The sequence below is a fragment of the Colletes latitarsis genome, chromosome 2 (assembly GCF_051014445.1).
Source record: "Colletes latitarsis isolate SP2378_abdomen chromosome 2, iyColLati1, whole genome shotgun sequence".
In the NCBI taxonomy this organism is placed as follows: domain Eukaryota; kingdom Metazoa; phylum Arthropoda; class Insecta; order Hymenoptera; family Colletidae; genus Colletes; species Colletes latitarsis.
The window spans coordinates 27533381-27549151 of record NC_135135.1 but is presented as its reverse complement, the minus strand read 5'-3'; the positions used below and the strand labels follow the sequence as shown (position 1 = coordinate 27549151).

The 15771-nt window shown below is 37.5% G+C and overlaps 5 protein-coding genes across 6 annotated transcripts; 2 read left to right on the top strand and 3 right to left on the bottom strand.

The window, feature by feature from the left end:
- The first annotated feature begins 1607 nt into the window (after positions 1-1607).
- Positions 1608-3782, top strand: LOC143349639 (uncharacterized). Its single transcript, XM_076781032.1, has 3 exons — positions 1608-1899; positions 2416-2705; positions 2794-3782. The coding sequence occupies exons 1-3, from the start codon at positions 1670-1672 to the stop codon at positions 2937-2939; spliced, it is 666 nt and encodes a 221-aa protein (XP_076637147.1). The 5' UTR covers positions 1608-1669; the 3' UTR covers positions 2940-3782.
- Positions 3783-3895: 113 nt separating this feature from the next.
- Positions 3896-9639, bottom strand: Ostdelta (oligosaccharide transferase delta subunit). The gene is made up of 11 exons (XM_076781024.1): positions 9512-9639; positions 8731-8939; positions 8001-8132; positions 7551-7711; positions 7326-7465; positions 6866-7241; positions 6467-6646; positions 5626-5848; positions 5325-5537; positions 4862-5033; positions 3896-4599 (listed from the first exon to the last, which is right to left on the bottom strand). The coding sequence occupies exons 1-11, from the start codon at positions 9519-9521 to the stop codon at positions 4457-4459; spliced, it is 1959 nt and encodes a 652-aa protein (XP_076637139.1). The 5' UTR covers positions 9522-9639; the 3' UTR covers positions 3896-4456.
- Positions 9640-10057: 418 nt separating this feature from the next.
- Positions 10058-11249, top strand: LOC143351685 (RNA pseudouridylate synthase domain-containing protein 1). The gene is made up of 4 exons (XM_076783499.1): positions 10058-10346; positions 10426-10669; positions 10735-11011; positions 11099-11249. The coding sequence occupies exons 1-4, from the start codon at positions 10101-10103 to the stop codon at positions 11247-11249; spliced, it is 918 nt and encodes a 305-aa protein (XP_076639614.1). The 5' UTR covers positions 10058-10100.
- On the bottom strand, positions 10750-12881 carry LOC143351686 (DNA repair protein XRCC3). 2 transcript variants are annotated; one of them, XR_013081795.1, is made up of 6 exons: positions 12431-12881; positions 12082-12279; positions 11860-11990; positions 11579-11788; positions 10962-11499; positions 10750-10890 (listed from the first exon to the last, which is right to left on the bottom strand). XR_013081795.1 is itself a non-coding variant. In XM_076783500.1 (5 exons), exons 1-5 carry the CDS (start codon positions 12444-12446, stop codon positions 11260-11262), a joined length of 795 nt encoding a protein of 264 aa, XP_076639615.1. In that variant the 5' UTR covers positions 12447-12881; the 3' UTR covers positions 10843-11259. The 2 variants fall into 2 exon arrangements, 1 of the variants encoding a protein (XP_076639615.1); XM_076783500.1 differs by having other exon boundaries at positions 10843-11499.
- Positions 12882-13231: 350 nt separating this feature from the next.
- Positions 13232-15593, bottom strand: Riok1 (RIO kinase 1). The gene is made up of 5 exons (XM_076783486.1): positions 15405-15593; positions 14319-15343; positions 14022-14233; positions 13625-13912; positions 13232-13547 (listed from the first exon to the last, which is right to left on the bottom strand). The coding sequence occupies exons 1-5, from the start codon at positions 15458-15460 to the stop codon at positions 13446-13448; spliced, it is 1683 nt and encodes a 560-aa protein (XP_076639601.1). The 5' UTR covers positions 15461-15593; the 3' UTR covers positions 13232-13445.
- Between the last annotated feature and the right edge of the window lie 178 nt (positions 15594-15771).

The window sequence follows — 15771 nt, the reverse complement described above, 5'->3', positions numbered from 1 at the left end:
CAAAGTGCTTGGAGCGTTTTCTGAAATGCCGGTGACCTTGACCCAGTTTCGAAACTGGGTCAAGGCCATTCGGATTCTCGAAGCGGCCGGAATTTTTCTAAAATTCGAATGGCCTTGACCCACTTTCGAAATTGGGTCAAGGCCATCCGGATTTCCAAGTCGGCCGGAAGATTTCTGAAATTTCGAATGGCCTTGACCCACTTTCGAAATTGGGTCAAGGCCATTCGGATTCTCGAAGCGGCCGAAAATTTTCTAAAGTTCGAATGGCCTTGACCTACTTTCGAAATTAGGTCAAGGCCATTCGGATTCTCGAAGCAGCCGAAAATTTTCTAAAGTTCGGATGGCCTTGACCCACTTTCGAAATTGGGTCAAGGCCATTTGGATTTTCGAAGCGGCCGGAGAATTTTTCTAAGATTCGAATGGCCTTGACCCACTTTCGAAACTGGGCCAAGGTCAAGGTCAAATTCGAATTTCCAAAGTTCCCGGAACATTTCTAAAATGCTGGTGAACTTGCGAAGAAGGTGGTACGCATCTTATAGGTAAGAGAATGATTTGGAGAGGAAAAGGACGGTAAAAAATGATGAGAACACATTGAATACTTTGAAATTATATCATTTATTGTCATAGACTTGCATTATACAAAACTTTAATACATATAAACATATTATATTATATTATATCATGTGACAAGTTGTCAGCAACGGTCAGCAGTGGTCAGCGATGGTCAGCTGACGTCGGGAGATGTTGGCAGAGGCCAGCTTAGGTCGGGAGATGCTGGCAGAGGTCAGCAGGGGGTGGCAGTAGCCAGTAGTAATCGTTGTACGTTGCCAAAAATATAAGCGGCGGTCAGCAGTGGTCAGCAGCGGTCAGCAGAGGCCAACGGAGGCCAGCAGAGGCATGCAGAGGCATGCAGAGGCAAGTAGAGTCCAGCAGGGGCAAGCAGTAGCAAGTTGTAATCGTTATATGTTGTCAGAAGTATCAGGAGTGGTCAGTAGCGGTCAGCAGAGTCCAGCGGAGGCAGGCAGAAGTCAGTAGTAATCGTTATACGTTGTCAGAAATATAAGCGGTGGTCAGCAGAGGCCAGCAGAGGCTGGGAGAGGCTAACAGTAGCCAGTCGTAATCGTTATACGTTGTCAGAAGTATCAGGAGTGGTCAGTAGCGGTCAGCAGAGTCCAGCGGAGGCAGGCAGAAGTCAGTAGTAATCGTTATACGTTGTCAGAAATATAAGCGGTGGTCAGCAGAGGCCAGCAGAGGTTGGGAGAGGCTAACAGTAGCCAGTCGTAATCGTTATACGTTGTCAGAAGTAACAGAAGTGGTCAGCAGCGTTCAGCAGAGGCCAATGGAAACCTGTTGATGGAAAGTCGGATATTAGTTGCTCAAGAGCGAGAAGGGAAGTGTGAACCTTTCTCTCTCGACTCCCACGAGACGGTCCGAACTTACTTTGGGCAGCTTCGGTGAATCGAGAAAGAGGGCATATGTCATTTTGTCTTTGTCGACCCTCCGAGGTCTTTCAAAGATACCGCCGGTATCGAAAGATCGAAACAAGTTCCGACCGGTAAGAAACGTAATAACGGCGAACGTCAAACTGGAGTGAAGAGCGGCAGAGTCGTGATTAATGGCAGAAAAAAGTCGACGAAACATCGTTTCGCGGTAAACTGAGTAGACGAGGATGCCGCCTAAACGCAAACGAAGACAACGGCGCGCCAAGCCGGCGGTGGAGGCGCGAGATTTGAAGAAGGAAGCGTTGGCTCGCGAGATAAAGCTCAGCGCTTTCAACACGGATCGTTATCGACAGCTTTGGCGCGAAGTTCTCATGCGAATGACAATGCCGGATATCGAGAGAAAGATTCAAGTAGCTTGGCAGACCCTGGACCATGCCCTCGATCTCAAGGACTACAGGTAAACGAGTCCAAGACTCGTCCTGTGATAAACGATTATCATATTCTTATTCATACTCTTGCGAATTGTACAACGATCGTATTCTACTCTCGGTAAAACGGATTCGTGCCGCGTGATGAAGAAGAAGCCAGTAGTAATCGTTATACGTTGCCAGATATTTCAGAAGTGGTCAGCAGTGGCCAGCAGAGGCCTGTAAGAAAATTAAAAAGTACATGTAGTCGTATATACCTTGTACGTCGTACTTTTTACCTTATACTTCAGGTAAAAAGAAGTATAACTGAGTAAAATAGTTTTATGACATTACCTGCTAACTCAAGTTAAGTAGTAGAGTAAAGAAGTGTACAAGAGAGACGGCTAAAATTTTTCTGATGATCAGTGGAATATCCATTTGTTTATTAAATGCGTAATAAATAATAATCTGTTGATCAGATCAATAACCTATTGTAAAGTTTTAGTAAAAGTGTTAATTTGATGATTGCCCCCACATGGGGACGCGAATCCAACGCTTGCTCGCAGAATCAGTTTACTGTTGGATGGTTTGCAAGAAACCGAAGATCAACGTCGAAAGGCCGACGGCGCTCACGCGGAGACGATCGATCTATCTTTCGAAACGCACGAAACACGATTAAAAAGCGTGGACGCTTTCTTTCGCGAAAACATCGAAACAGCATTCGCGGACAAAATCTACGATTTCGAAAATATCAATTATCATCGAAATAAGGACGAAGCTCTGTTGGTGAAAATCAATTTACTCGTGAACCTTCGAAACGAGAATGCGTTCACCGCCGCAAAAAGTAACGCGATAAGTAAGACTATGGACGTTCCATTTTTGCGCAGCACCAAATCTTTTGATAATAGAAAAATTGATTATTCGAAAGAAATGTTAATTTCAAGGTAAGGTCGACGCTTTCGCGGAGGACGGAAAGAATGAGAGAAGATTGACCGCGGCACAGCTTCAGAAACAACTCGAGGACCTCTGGGATAATTTGCGGAGCGTTTTCTTAGACTATCGGAAAAGTATTACAGTGCTCCAATGGTAAAAATCCTGTAAATTAGCGAACATTCGTTCCAACAGGTACCGAAGATCGTCGAAGAGCTTACAATGCCATCCGAAGAAAAGACGAGTCGGATCGGCAAATGATAATCGAACAGAGTCTACGGATCTCTTATCTCCTCGAGGAGATCGCGAGATATCGCGATAAAATCAATTTTTACAAGAGCAACGTGGCGAACGAGCTGCGCGATGTTGTACAGGAGTCACGTTTCTTTCAGATCGCGTACCGAGAAGCGAACGAACATTTCATTTTTGGTAAATTTCCTTATTTAACGAGGACAAATATAATTCATTCGTGGCGTAAAACTTGGGTAAATAAAACCGGATGGCCATTCACCAGGTCGCAATAACGATAAATTTAGAACAACGACGATGTCCAGAGAATATAACAATAGCGTAAAACACTTAAAGAGCTTGATGACAAAAGCTGAACGCATACTCGGATGTATGCAAACCTGTCGAAAGTACGAAACGCAAGATGAAAAGATACTTCCACCCCTGGCTGATCATTCTGTGCTTTCAGCGCAATCGGCTAACACCGAGGACGATACTTTTCCATTTGATCTAGTCAGAACTTTTAATTTGCATATTACTCGTGTCTTCTTTCTTGTTACCTTACGTCTATAGATCGGAACAATTATTCGAAAATATCTCTTTTAGATCGCAGACTTTACAAATTTAGAGAACTTCTGGCGACGTTTAGGCCTCGTTAAAATAATCGTTGAAGAATTACGCATAGAAAGGAATCGATTAGTAACGCGATCGTATGATCTACAAAATTACGTGAAACGCTGGTTCGCGAACGAGACATATTTAACGCCCACATTTGATCGAACAAAGTGTGTAAAAGAACCCTACTGAAACATAATCCTTTTCCTAAAGATCTTTTAATACAAACGAGAGATTTGTCCTTTGTACGTACCTTAATTACCCATGGTATCGTTTATATTGACGTAATTTATTAAAAACGATAATTGTATATATTTACATTCACACGTACTCGCGCTACTTACTGTTACAGTATCACACGCCTTACACGAGCATCTATGCTGAAACGAAGAATAGCGAAGTATGCAACAAGCTTTTACGGGTTATTAATTTTAAACTTTTATATACTCCCGCGATACGTGTACACTCGTAATTGCCGCATTACATGTGTGTGTGGAGAATACTTGGTTTTTAATAAATAAAACTGACAGCTACGATAGCAGTTGAGTTTGCGCAGTAAATCTGATTTGTAGTGATCACAAGTAATCGCTACAAAAAATTATTGCTCTTATCCGTACGCAACAAACTTCATTTATTATAAAAAGTCTCGATTAAATTAGCGTGATAAAAATTTAATGGACAAAACGTGAACAGCGAACGACGGAATGTTGTTGCTCCTCCTTCGTCTCGTCCCACGACACTTGCTCGATTCGACAACGTAAGTCTTTTCTCCTCTGTGTTCACTTTTGTCGGGCAATTGGATCTTCGGATGAAATTTTGCGATGCTCCAGTGACTTAACGTGATTTACGTTTATGGGCTATGTGTGATAACATTTCATTGCCACTGAGGAACGTGGCTACACCGAGACTAAGTAGGTATCGAAGAGTGACGAACATGTTTAGCTTCAGCCAAAATACTCCAAAAAGTACGAAGATACCTGAAAACCGGAAACAAATAAATTAACGATGCTTTGTATATCGTGATATTTTATGCATAAAACTACGCTTCCGGAGACAATGTCGCGAATATTGGGCTACAAATGCAATATCATAACACTTGCATTTGCGAAACGTTCACCTTTTCTTTGTGCCCGAATGTGGGCAAATTGCGCAGAGACGACACAATCTGTCGAGTAACGGGCACGCTACGCGAATTGTCTGATTTACGATGTACCATTGATCGAAGTGAAATGTACTTACTTCCCAATCCAAGGTGGAACGTAAAGGCGCTAACCGAATATGGAAAGTTCGATATGTTCGCTCCAAGTTCAGCCCATAGAATCAGCAACAAGAGAACCGGTGCTAAGCACAAACCGGTGAATAGATTGGAGACAAAAGCGGGAGGCCTTTTCTCTGGCTCGCGGAACATGTGCTGAAATACACGAGTATCAAAGATTAGCAAATCATTTGACGAAACAAAGAATGTCTACGTCGCAAACTAATAACCGTGTTCGAATGAATATGATATTCCAAGTATTTCACTTAAAAAATATAGAATAGATATGCATTCAATATTTATCTCCCAATGTTAAGGAGGTGACAGAATCTCGAGCGAATTGCTATCACTAACGAGCATTGGTTTATTTAATTTGCAGTCGTAAATCATGAGATATATCATACGTGCAATTACAACCAAAACACAAAAAAAACAGAGGCATTTTACCTTTATCTCTGGTTTAGTCGAGTAGATATCGGACTTGTGCTTGGAAGCAATGTTCTTATCGACTCGCTCGGCCGATGTCAATTCGGGGAATTTTAAAGTGACTGTCGCTACTTTCCACTGGAAAGGATTATTCAATATGGCGTCACCGACGATTAATTCTACGTTGTAGTCTCCGCTCTGATGATCGAAGTTCGCGGCTGCGGACCCGACTGGCTGAAACATTTCAAAAATACGATCTACGTTTTCCAAATAATTTCACTGGTGATCGTAAGATCGACGGACGATCGAAACACGGAATTACCATGTCGAATTTGTAGACGTGCGAAGCGTCCGGTTCGGCCACAAATAAAATTTCATGGCCCTGTTTTCCATCGTTCGAAACTGACGCGGAAGAAAGTCGCACGAAAGCTTGATGTGTTCGCATAGGCTTCTTACTGGCACTGTCCCTGAGCAAAAATCGCATAACCAATTTTTGCTGCGAGTCAGCTTCTATCTTATTAGTCAGTTTCTCCGGATAAGTCACTCTGTAAACAACACGAAACATACATCAAGATATTAACCACATACACATACACACCTGGAAAAAATTTTAATGAGAGATTCTAGAGGCCAAAATAAGCCGAAAATCAAGAATTCCAATTTGTTGATTGAGGCTTCGTAAAAGAGTTATAGAAACATTTCCGGCCATACAGTATATTTTCGGTAAAGAATTTTTTTCTCGAAAGTACGTAGGATTTTGGGGGTATATGTATTCACCAAAAATGATTGTAATTGACCCCCGCTACCAGAAATAATTTTTCCAGAATGATTTGAAATATTTTAATTTAATTTTTTAATAACTTTTTAAGGAAGCCTCGATCAAGAAATTGATATTCTTGTTTTTCGTCTTATTTTGGCCTCTAGTATCTCCCATTAAAATTTTTTCCAGGGGTGGTCGAGCACCCTGTATATTTTCATAACGCGTGGAAAGTTGGCCACGTACTATTCTTCCATGAGAAGAATATGCTGTTGCAGTCCGCTGACTGACAGGTATTGGCCGAAAACTGTGACGAAAATCGGTGACAACCAATCAGCGGACTGCAGCAAGAGTGGGGATACAAGCACGCTATGCCTTCTTCTCGCGGAAGGACGATAGATATTACCTTGAAAGTTTCGGTTGAGTGGTTTGATCGGCATCGCCGGTTCCAATTTCCAAATAGTCGACTACTACTTGACAAAGAACTTTCACTGTGACGGTGTTCGTAGTTGATCCCGCCGCAACAGATATCTTATAGAAACCGCGTTCTGGCTTAGCTTCCATAAGATTGAGAGTATACAATGTTCTGAAACACGAATTAAAGCGAGAGTAAATATTCAATCTTTGCAAACATACAAAATAACTCTGTACGCCAATTTTCTTGATCTTCTTTGGATCGTAATAAAAAAGGTCAAAGGGTTAAATTGACGAATATTACTGTACCCCAATGTATAACCAATTTCGACGTAAATGGAACGGAATCGGTAAAGTTTTGGGGACAATAAGGTATAATTTGAATACTTACTTATCCGTCGGCGAAGCTTGCAAGCTTTGTTTGCTTAAAATAGCCGCATCGGTTCCAACACGCGATGCCGAATTCGCGACCACTTTGGATAGACCGGTCACCGGATTACCGAGGAAATCGCAAACTTTTACTGTGACTAAAGGCTGCTGGACAGAAATATCGATTCCTTCGTTGGCTAACGTTACGCAAACTGGCTTTTCAATATTACTGTTTGCCATAGTCGTTAACGCCGAAAGTAAATTCGCCACGCCTTTTGGCGTCTGCACAGAACGCCGAGACAGAAAATAATTAGCCATTTTAACGGTTTGTTGAGTGGTCAATGGCGGTTTTTCCTTCATAGCGGTGGAGAGTTTTAAAATACCGCTCACTAAGAAACCTGGAAAATGAGCACGAAAGATGCATTTAGAAATCCATTTTACGTAATCAGCCGCATAATTGGTATGAATGAATTTATGCTCACTAGTCACAGAGAGGCCACCCTCGAACTGTAAGTACTGTCCATCTACTTCGTCAGCTTGAATAACGACATCTTCGATACGATCCAAAACAAATGCACCGCTACTTCCTAGGTCTGACGCGATGTGGAACGTGTAACCCAAACTGCTCGTAAAACATTCATACTTTTGTAAGTTTTATCTCTAGTTACGCAGTTTTTTGTTTAAAATATTAATGAAATAGATCGTACTTCCATAAATTATCGTCCTTTCGTAACATAGACAGTATCGTCTTTACTACTTTGTCGACTTTGTCGCGTGGTAGTTTCTCGGATAATGCGGTCAACCCATTTACTGCAAAATGCAATTCCTGCATAGTAGCGCCATCCTTTTCTATCGTACTCAGGAGCACCTATCCAGAGAAAAAAGGTTTACATTAACATCTCCCACCGAACAGACTCATAGAGTCTATATTAGAGTTTTCATTCAGTAAACGTAGCTATCTTCACAGTAAAAGTGCAGTAGAACGAAAGTTTTATAACATCATTATTGTGAAAAAAAATATAGTCTTTTACTTTTCATTGCTGGCGCTATTTAATTTACGAATTTTTATTTGCTCAAGCACGCGAATCGCGCGGACTGTACGGCCGTAACGAAAATGTTAAAACTAAAAATTCCTATTTACGAATTCTAGTTTATACCTTTGAGATCATTGGAGCAGGGCTGTTTTTACAATTTCCAATGGTTTTCCATGTAGACGCAATGTAAAAAGCTTTTTCTGTAGTAACTTCATTGCCATCCTTTGCAATCTTCATCAAGTCATTGCAAATATCCTGAGAGCACAGAAATTTGATTGAAGCAATGCCAGGAGATGTTTGAAATGTCTTAAGAGATTAACTCTTTTATCAGAAAGACTAATCAAAGAATCATTGTGTTCCTCAAATATTTGCATTATTCATCATGTTGAAGAAGTAAGATAAAATTTATACATTTGTTTTTGCAAGTTAAACTCAGAAAGCACTGAATCAATTTGTACAAAACTTTCACCAGACGTTTCTTATTATCTTACAATCGAAGGAGACATAAATAAACACAGAGGAAAAAAACAAGCGGAAGAAAAATTTCTTTCCGCTTACATACAATGCGGTGCACTAACAATACTAACAAAAAAACATTGAAATTAAATAGGGGAAAATTGTAGCTTTTAATTAGTTTTATATGGAAGTTCATATTAGAAGTAAAATAAGCATTTTTACATCTCACAGTTCCATTTGAGCAGGAAGCTCTTAAAAGGAACTTTCATTTTTAGATTTCTGAAGCAATTTGATATTTCTTTTTTCATTTATTTTAAAAAACTATAAACAGCAAAAGTAAAGTAATACATCCAATGTACAAACATATGTGACTAAAATAAGTTGCAAAGATTCTTACTTGTTGATTTGATATAGTTTCTCCAAGAAGCTTATATCCTTGAACAGCATAATGTACAATGGATATATCGTTTGACGTTAAACCTGGCTGTAGGATTTTTTTAAAATGAGTTTTATCAGCTGCTGTTAAGTAAGAATTCGTCGACTGGTGCACTTCGTTGGCTGATAAACAAATTGTTATACGCGTGATCGCGATTAACAATATTAAGGCTGAAATACAATATAACTTTGACTTTGGCTGAGCATTTTATTTATTAGCTCGTTCAATTACAATCAACGTTTACTTTGCTCTTGCAAAAGCATAATACCGTCTAGGTTAAATTAGATAAGTATCGAAAACTTTTAACAGTGAAAGATATAAATACGAATTGTATTAACGAATTTCGATCGAATTAAATTTAGTTCGAGCAACAAAACGACATTGTATGAATTAGCGGCTGTGGTGTGAGCGAAAATATTCGAAGCAATTGTACATAAAAGGGTTAATTTTTGAGTTGACTGAAATCACATATAAAATTTATTACAACTAACAAATCTACGGATTACAAATCGTTGCTGTACGTGAAGTACACAGCATTAAGGCTGCAACATGAAAATAGAACGAATACACTAAACGCAACGTGTTAAGACTCGATCGAATGATGGACTAGGCAATAACATAGCTGAATCGTGAATAACGTGTGTACATTATCCGATGATAACATAAACATACACGGGCATTCGCAGCTATACGCATGTAGAAAAAGAAATTTAAAAGTAGCGTGTAACTGAACGATACTCACGAATATTCATGATAGCAAGAATACCGGGCACGCCGGCTGCCACGTTGCTGCTCCGTACAAAATGGCTCTTCACCCATTGCGCGTGTACAGAAAAATGGACGATCCTTCGTTCCGGAAGTAGTTGGCAACACGACCTATGCACGAGGCATGCGCATCTAGTGTGGCCAGATCTGGCATAATCGAGTGCATCGAAATCGACATTACTAACGACGAACTTCCTTAGCGTCCGACGGAGTGGTGGGGATAACAGGTATATGCTACCGCACGAGCCACGTGTACGTGAGCTTGGCACTTCGCATAACTTCGGGAAATCCCGATTGCCGATTATCGCGAGATCGTATTTCAGCTGTTGCAAGAGCAAGAAGCAAAGGCTCACATTAGCGTTTTTTATAGATTTCCCGAAGCTGTGCGAAGTGCCAAACTCACGTATGTGTGACTCATGCGGTAGTATATATCTGCTATCCCCACCACTCCGTCAGACGCTAAGGAAATTCGTCGTTACTAATGTCGATTTCGATGCACTCGATTATGCCAGATCTGGCCACACTGTACCCATCTTATATTTTGTTTACAAAATACGAAACCCGAAATGTACAAGTTCACGTACAAAAATAAAATGTTGTACATAGCGAATATAAATAAAGTACTATACAATTGTAGCATATTTATTCTAAGATTAACACAGACTCTTATAAAGTTGTTGAAATTACAACTGAAAGATTTATTGCAAATTAAACGTGGGAATTATGTAGATGTATTGCATCACAGTGAACATTTTTTAGTAGTTTCCAAACCGTATGATATGTATATTAATAGCAATAATCCAGAGAAAAAGGTACAGAAAGGTTGTAATATATCTTCATTTATAAACGTGAAGATATATTTGTTACACTGACATGCATTTGAATTTTTAGAATACCCTTCAGTCTGAATTAAAAAAAATTTTACCAAATTTGGCCAATCCAAATTTATTTCATGAATATCATTTTGTACATAGATTGGATTATGCAACCAGTGGTGTTATATGTATTGCATTAAATAAAAAGGCAGCAAGAGCTGCTTCAAATGCATTTGCATCACGAATAGCAAAAAAATTTTATTTGGCATTACTCCATGGTCATATTAACGAACCTTACCTTATAATAGACAAAGCAATTGGTTAGTAATTAAATAAAATATCTCAATGAAGGCCTAATTTATCGATAACAATGTTCCTTTGTCAGGAATTGATATAAGAGAAAAAGAGGGAAACCACAAAATGTGTATTAGCGATAACATATTTTGTGAAAAGCCACGGAAATCTTGTACAGTCCTTGTAGTACTAGAACAAGGTTTTAGAAATGGAAAACCAGCTACAAAAGTGTTATTATGTCCTGAAACTGGAAGACGGCATCAGTTAAGAGTACATTGTTCTCATATTGGTCATACCGTAGTAGGAGATTATACGTACAGTGAAAGAAAAGATATAGAACCTTATAGAACATTTCTTCACTCCTTCAGGTATTATATTTGTACATTAAATCTATGCATTGTACATTAATGTTTACCCATCCCCATAATAATATCGATATTTATTAATCTTTTAAGATTGATACTAAATAATGATATTGAAAACTTAGATGTAAGAAGTATAGATCCATTTCAAGCCTCTGACCCAAGAAATCAATGGTCGCCGACAAATATCGCCCGTGTCTTGGATGAAAATATATTTTCAGATATTTATAATCTTATACAATAAAACTAATATCCTAATTGTTTTGAAATTTATTTTGTATTATTTGTTCTATTGCTTTCACACCAGACCCTTGTACTTCGAATGGAATAATTATTTCTGGCAGATTTGATGACAATTTGACACAAGCATATCTTAGAGAATCTATCCTATAAAACTGTATGGAGTTAGTTATCATGCTCAGCCATGTTGTTCCTAACGATGGTCGCTCGATAGAATTATCGTTAAGCACATTGTTATGAACAGTCGCTGTTACCTATATATAAACGATTTATAAAGTAGTAAAAGTATATTGAGCTATCAGATAAGGTAATGAAAACGATATTCCGTTTTACCTGATTAATACAAACTACACACACTTCGTTCCCGCATAATTTATGTAGTTGTCGCCCAATTGTTCTTAAACTCTTTGCCCTATTGTTAGATTCATCGTTCCAATCTTCTACTCTGTATGGAGCAGCAATTGAATCTACAACTATCAATCCTATTTTGTATACAGACATTAACATCGGAATTCTATGAAGCAAACATATTTCCAATTCATTCTGTAAGGATACAACATTGAGTATCATTTCAGGCACTTTTAAAATTGACTTGAAAGCGAAATTATTATTACAATAGATGAAACATGTTCCACAAATATTAAGTCACCGTTTATTCCGTGTTTCTTAGTGGGTTCTAATTTTTGTATCAATTGCTGTAATCGTCTTGATGGAAAAACACATTCGGTACAAATGTATACAGCACCTATATTAATTGTTAAATTTATATATAATATTTAAAGATTATTTTCTGTAACTTATTTTTTATATTACAAAACATGAAATTTAAAGATTACCAGCAGCAAAACCACCCTCTGCTACAGGTAATTGTACGGTCAAGCATAGTTGCAAAGCCAATTGAGTTTTCCCTGTGCTAGCTGCTCCGTAAATTTGTGTAATCCCGCGTGTAGGGATACCACCTTGAAGCAGTGTATCAAACTTCGAGCAACCCGTTGTGAGAAATTTTTCACGTTCCTTCATTATTTTCGCACTTTCTGATTTCATGAAACAATATAAACGTAATAATGTAGAACATTATTAAAAAAGCGAAACTTACAAAACGTAAAATTCTTGTACAATAATGCACACGTGGGGAAAATTCATATTATTTGTACAAAACATAAGTGTATGTATTTATAATAGTACCAAAATAATTTGCCATTAATTGTATCGTTTCAAACGTATTTGTCGAAATTTTTTATTGTTAAATAATACTTTGAAGCTTGATCGTAATATGCATCTACGAATTGTTTGATACATTTTAAAGTAAACACTATGTGTTTATATAGTATCTCCAATCAGTGTGGCCAAATTTGGCATAATTGAGTGCACCAATGGCGACACTACTAACGACGAATTTCCTTAGCGTTTAACAGAGTGGTGGGGGAAGCAACATATCCTACCACACACGCCACGTGTTACGAGAGGTCAGCGCTTCACGCAACTTCGGATAAATTCTGATAATTTCTATTGAAATTGATAATAGTCGCCTCACAGCGATTGGTGATCACATGATGAACTGATTCAGTTCAACTGAACTTTCCGTTCAGACTTCAGACCGCGTCTGACAAAACAAAATAGATTTGGCGCCTTAACGTGTCAATCGATCATTGTGACTGATGATTGGATAAATCATGTTGTATGATGTTGCATTATTTTTATTGAATAATACAATATTGGAAAAATCAATGATTCATTTAATCATAAATTGTTATTAGCAATTTAGGATTAGTTTAATTGTCGATCGTCGTAAGCGATGAGCTCAAGAGAATCGATTAATCGATTAATTAGTCGAGAAGAATTTAAATTCTGATACATATATCGTCCTTCCACGAGATGGCACAGCGTGTTTACATCCCCACTCTTGCTGCAGTCCGCTGATTGGCTGTCACCGACCTTCGTCACAGTTTTCGACCAATATCTGTGAATCAACGGACTGTAACAGAAGTGGGGATGTGAACACGCTGTGCCTTCTTCTCGTGGAAGCACGAAGATAGGTTGTACACTTTTTACTTTTCTTAATACGAAGGAAACACAATTTTATTATGTCCTCTTTCCTACGTTGGAAAAATAAAAAAAAAAAAAAATCAAATACTATTTCTTTTATACAACTTTTTCCCTTATTTTTGGGAATATCTATCTGACAAAAATATTTCAGCTATTATCTTTTCTTTAGAACCTTCTCTTTCCGCTTTTTTATATGTTTCTTCATTTTAGTCTGCCTTTTTTCAGCCTGCTGTTCTTTCACTGCCTTCTTTCGTGCCTGAAATTAAATCTACTTAGTTAACATTTAAGCAAATAGAAAAGGTTAAAAAATCTTCTGGCAAAATTGTTCGTTACCTTTTTACTTTCTAAACTTTCGTTTCGAGGCCGAGCCGAATTCACAAATTTCGACTCGCTGTTCAAAACACTTTCTTCCTCGCTATCTTCGTCCTCCTCAGAGTTATCAATTTCTTCGGAAGAATCATCCTTTTCTTCCGCATCGCTGATTTTCTTGGAATGTGACGCGAGAATTTCGGGAGTATTAATGGGCTTGGATAAATCTGCTTTTAAACCAACAAGGGTCTTGTATATTAAATCTTCTTTTCCCGATTTAGCAAGCTTTATATCCCGTTCAATATCAATGACCTAAACATGCTTATATTAAAATGTATACCTGTGAATATTAATATACATATACAAGTTCACATATGTCGCTTGTTATGTAGATGCATCTTCTGCTATTCTTTAATAGTACCTGAGTTAAGTTCTGAGGGATGTAAGCTTGCTTAAATACTTGTTCTTCTATTTGTTGTTTGGGATCTACTTCTTGTTCATTATGTTGTGCCATTTGTTCTGAAATTTTATCTAAATAGTCATCCATATTCTCTTCAGTTATTGTTGGATCTGTTATAAAGTCAAATAATGCTTTGACAGTCATCACACCTACTTCATTCTTTTTGAAGAATTCTAAAAACACGATATAAAGTTGTGCACTATATTCTTCATAAGTACATTAATGACATTTTTATTGAAAATTTTTAGTTTCACATACCAGTAATATTTGTACAATCTTTTCTAAGAAATTCGAGTGCCATAGGATGATCATGTTCAACTGCCTGTGATACATCAATTATTACAATTGATCCATCATGATAGAGCATATTGTATTCACTTAAATCTGCATGAACAAGTTTGCACTTGTTATACATTTTCCACATTGTTTCTATACATTCTCTGTACAGTTTCCTTGGTTTAGAAGATGTAAGAACAACATCTTTTAGTTTTGGTGATGGCCAACCATTAGTACCTATGAAATCCATTAGTAGTACATGACTTCGTAATAAAATTGGTTTCGGTGCAGTTACTTTTCCTTGTTGAAGACGTATTAAATTTCGAAATTCTTTTTCGGCCCATGTTCGTACCATTTTACGTGGATTATGACGGCAATATCCATGACGAAAACGAAATTCACCGGTGACATATTTATCTCTATCCTTAAATTGTAAAATCGATGTTTTATATATTTTTATTGCAAATTCTACTCCCGTTTTTGAGGTTGCATGATAAACATTGGCTTCTTTCCCTGTCGATATACATCCATTGATTTCTGCAATTATACCTTGATTTAAAAGTTTAAATAATATCATTCTTGTACGTGGATCTAAAACTTGTTCAACGGTTGCTCGATCATGTTTATCTTTAGTTCGAAACCTATCCTTTTCTATGCGTTTATCATTTTCAATAAGAAGATTTGTCGCGTGTCCTGGCAAAGATGGTCCTTCGTATCTTTCAATATTGATTTTATTCGCGTAACGACGAAATAATTTATCAGATGGTTGATAATTAGTAACCTTTTTGGAAATATTTTGAGCGTTAGTACTTTGAGCTTGAATATTTTTTACAATATCTTTTGTTCTGGCTCTGTTCTGATCTATATCCCACATGAAACGACTGTCATTTAAATCATCATAGTCATCATCATCCTGTTCTTCCTCTTCACTATTCAAAATATTTAACTTGTCCATATTTTTAGAAAGATGAGAATGATACAACGGTTGTCCTTTACACGTCTCTAATCTATAATAAGATATTGGAATATGTATGTATTGTTAAAGAAAATATAATTAAATTTACGTACGATATTTCTGTTTCATCAGCATCGCTAAATTGACCTTCTTCAAACTGTTCAGACATAATTAGCGTCTATTTTTTAATATTTACTTCTTTACAAATATCAACAAACGTTTCATAAGAAAATAAATGCCAGAGCATCAATCACGTTTCCTTGAATCTTAAACAAAAGTTAGCTTATATTTTAGATTCGCTAATAGCAAGGCGCATTTTAAATGAAAACATGAATTTTCAAATATGAAGATTTTCAACACAATATTGTCGATATGCATATTCTTGCATATAATTTAAAAAAATTATAATCAGTTAGTACATATCGAATAAAATTTTTAATTTATCTTTAAATATTCACAAAATCAACAAACCTTCGAAGG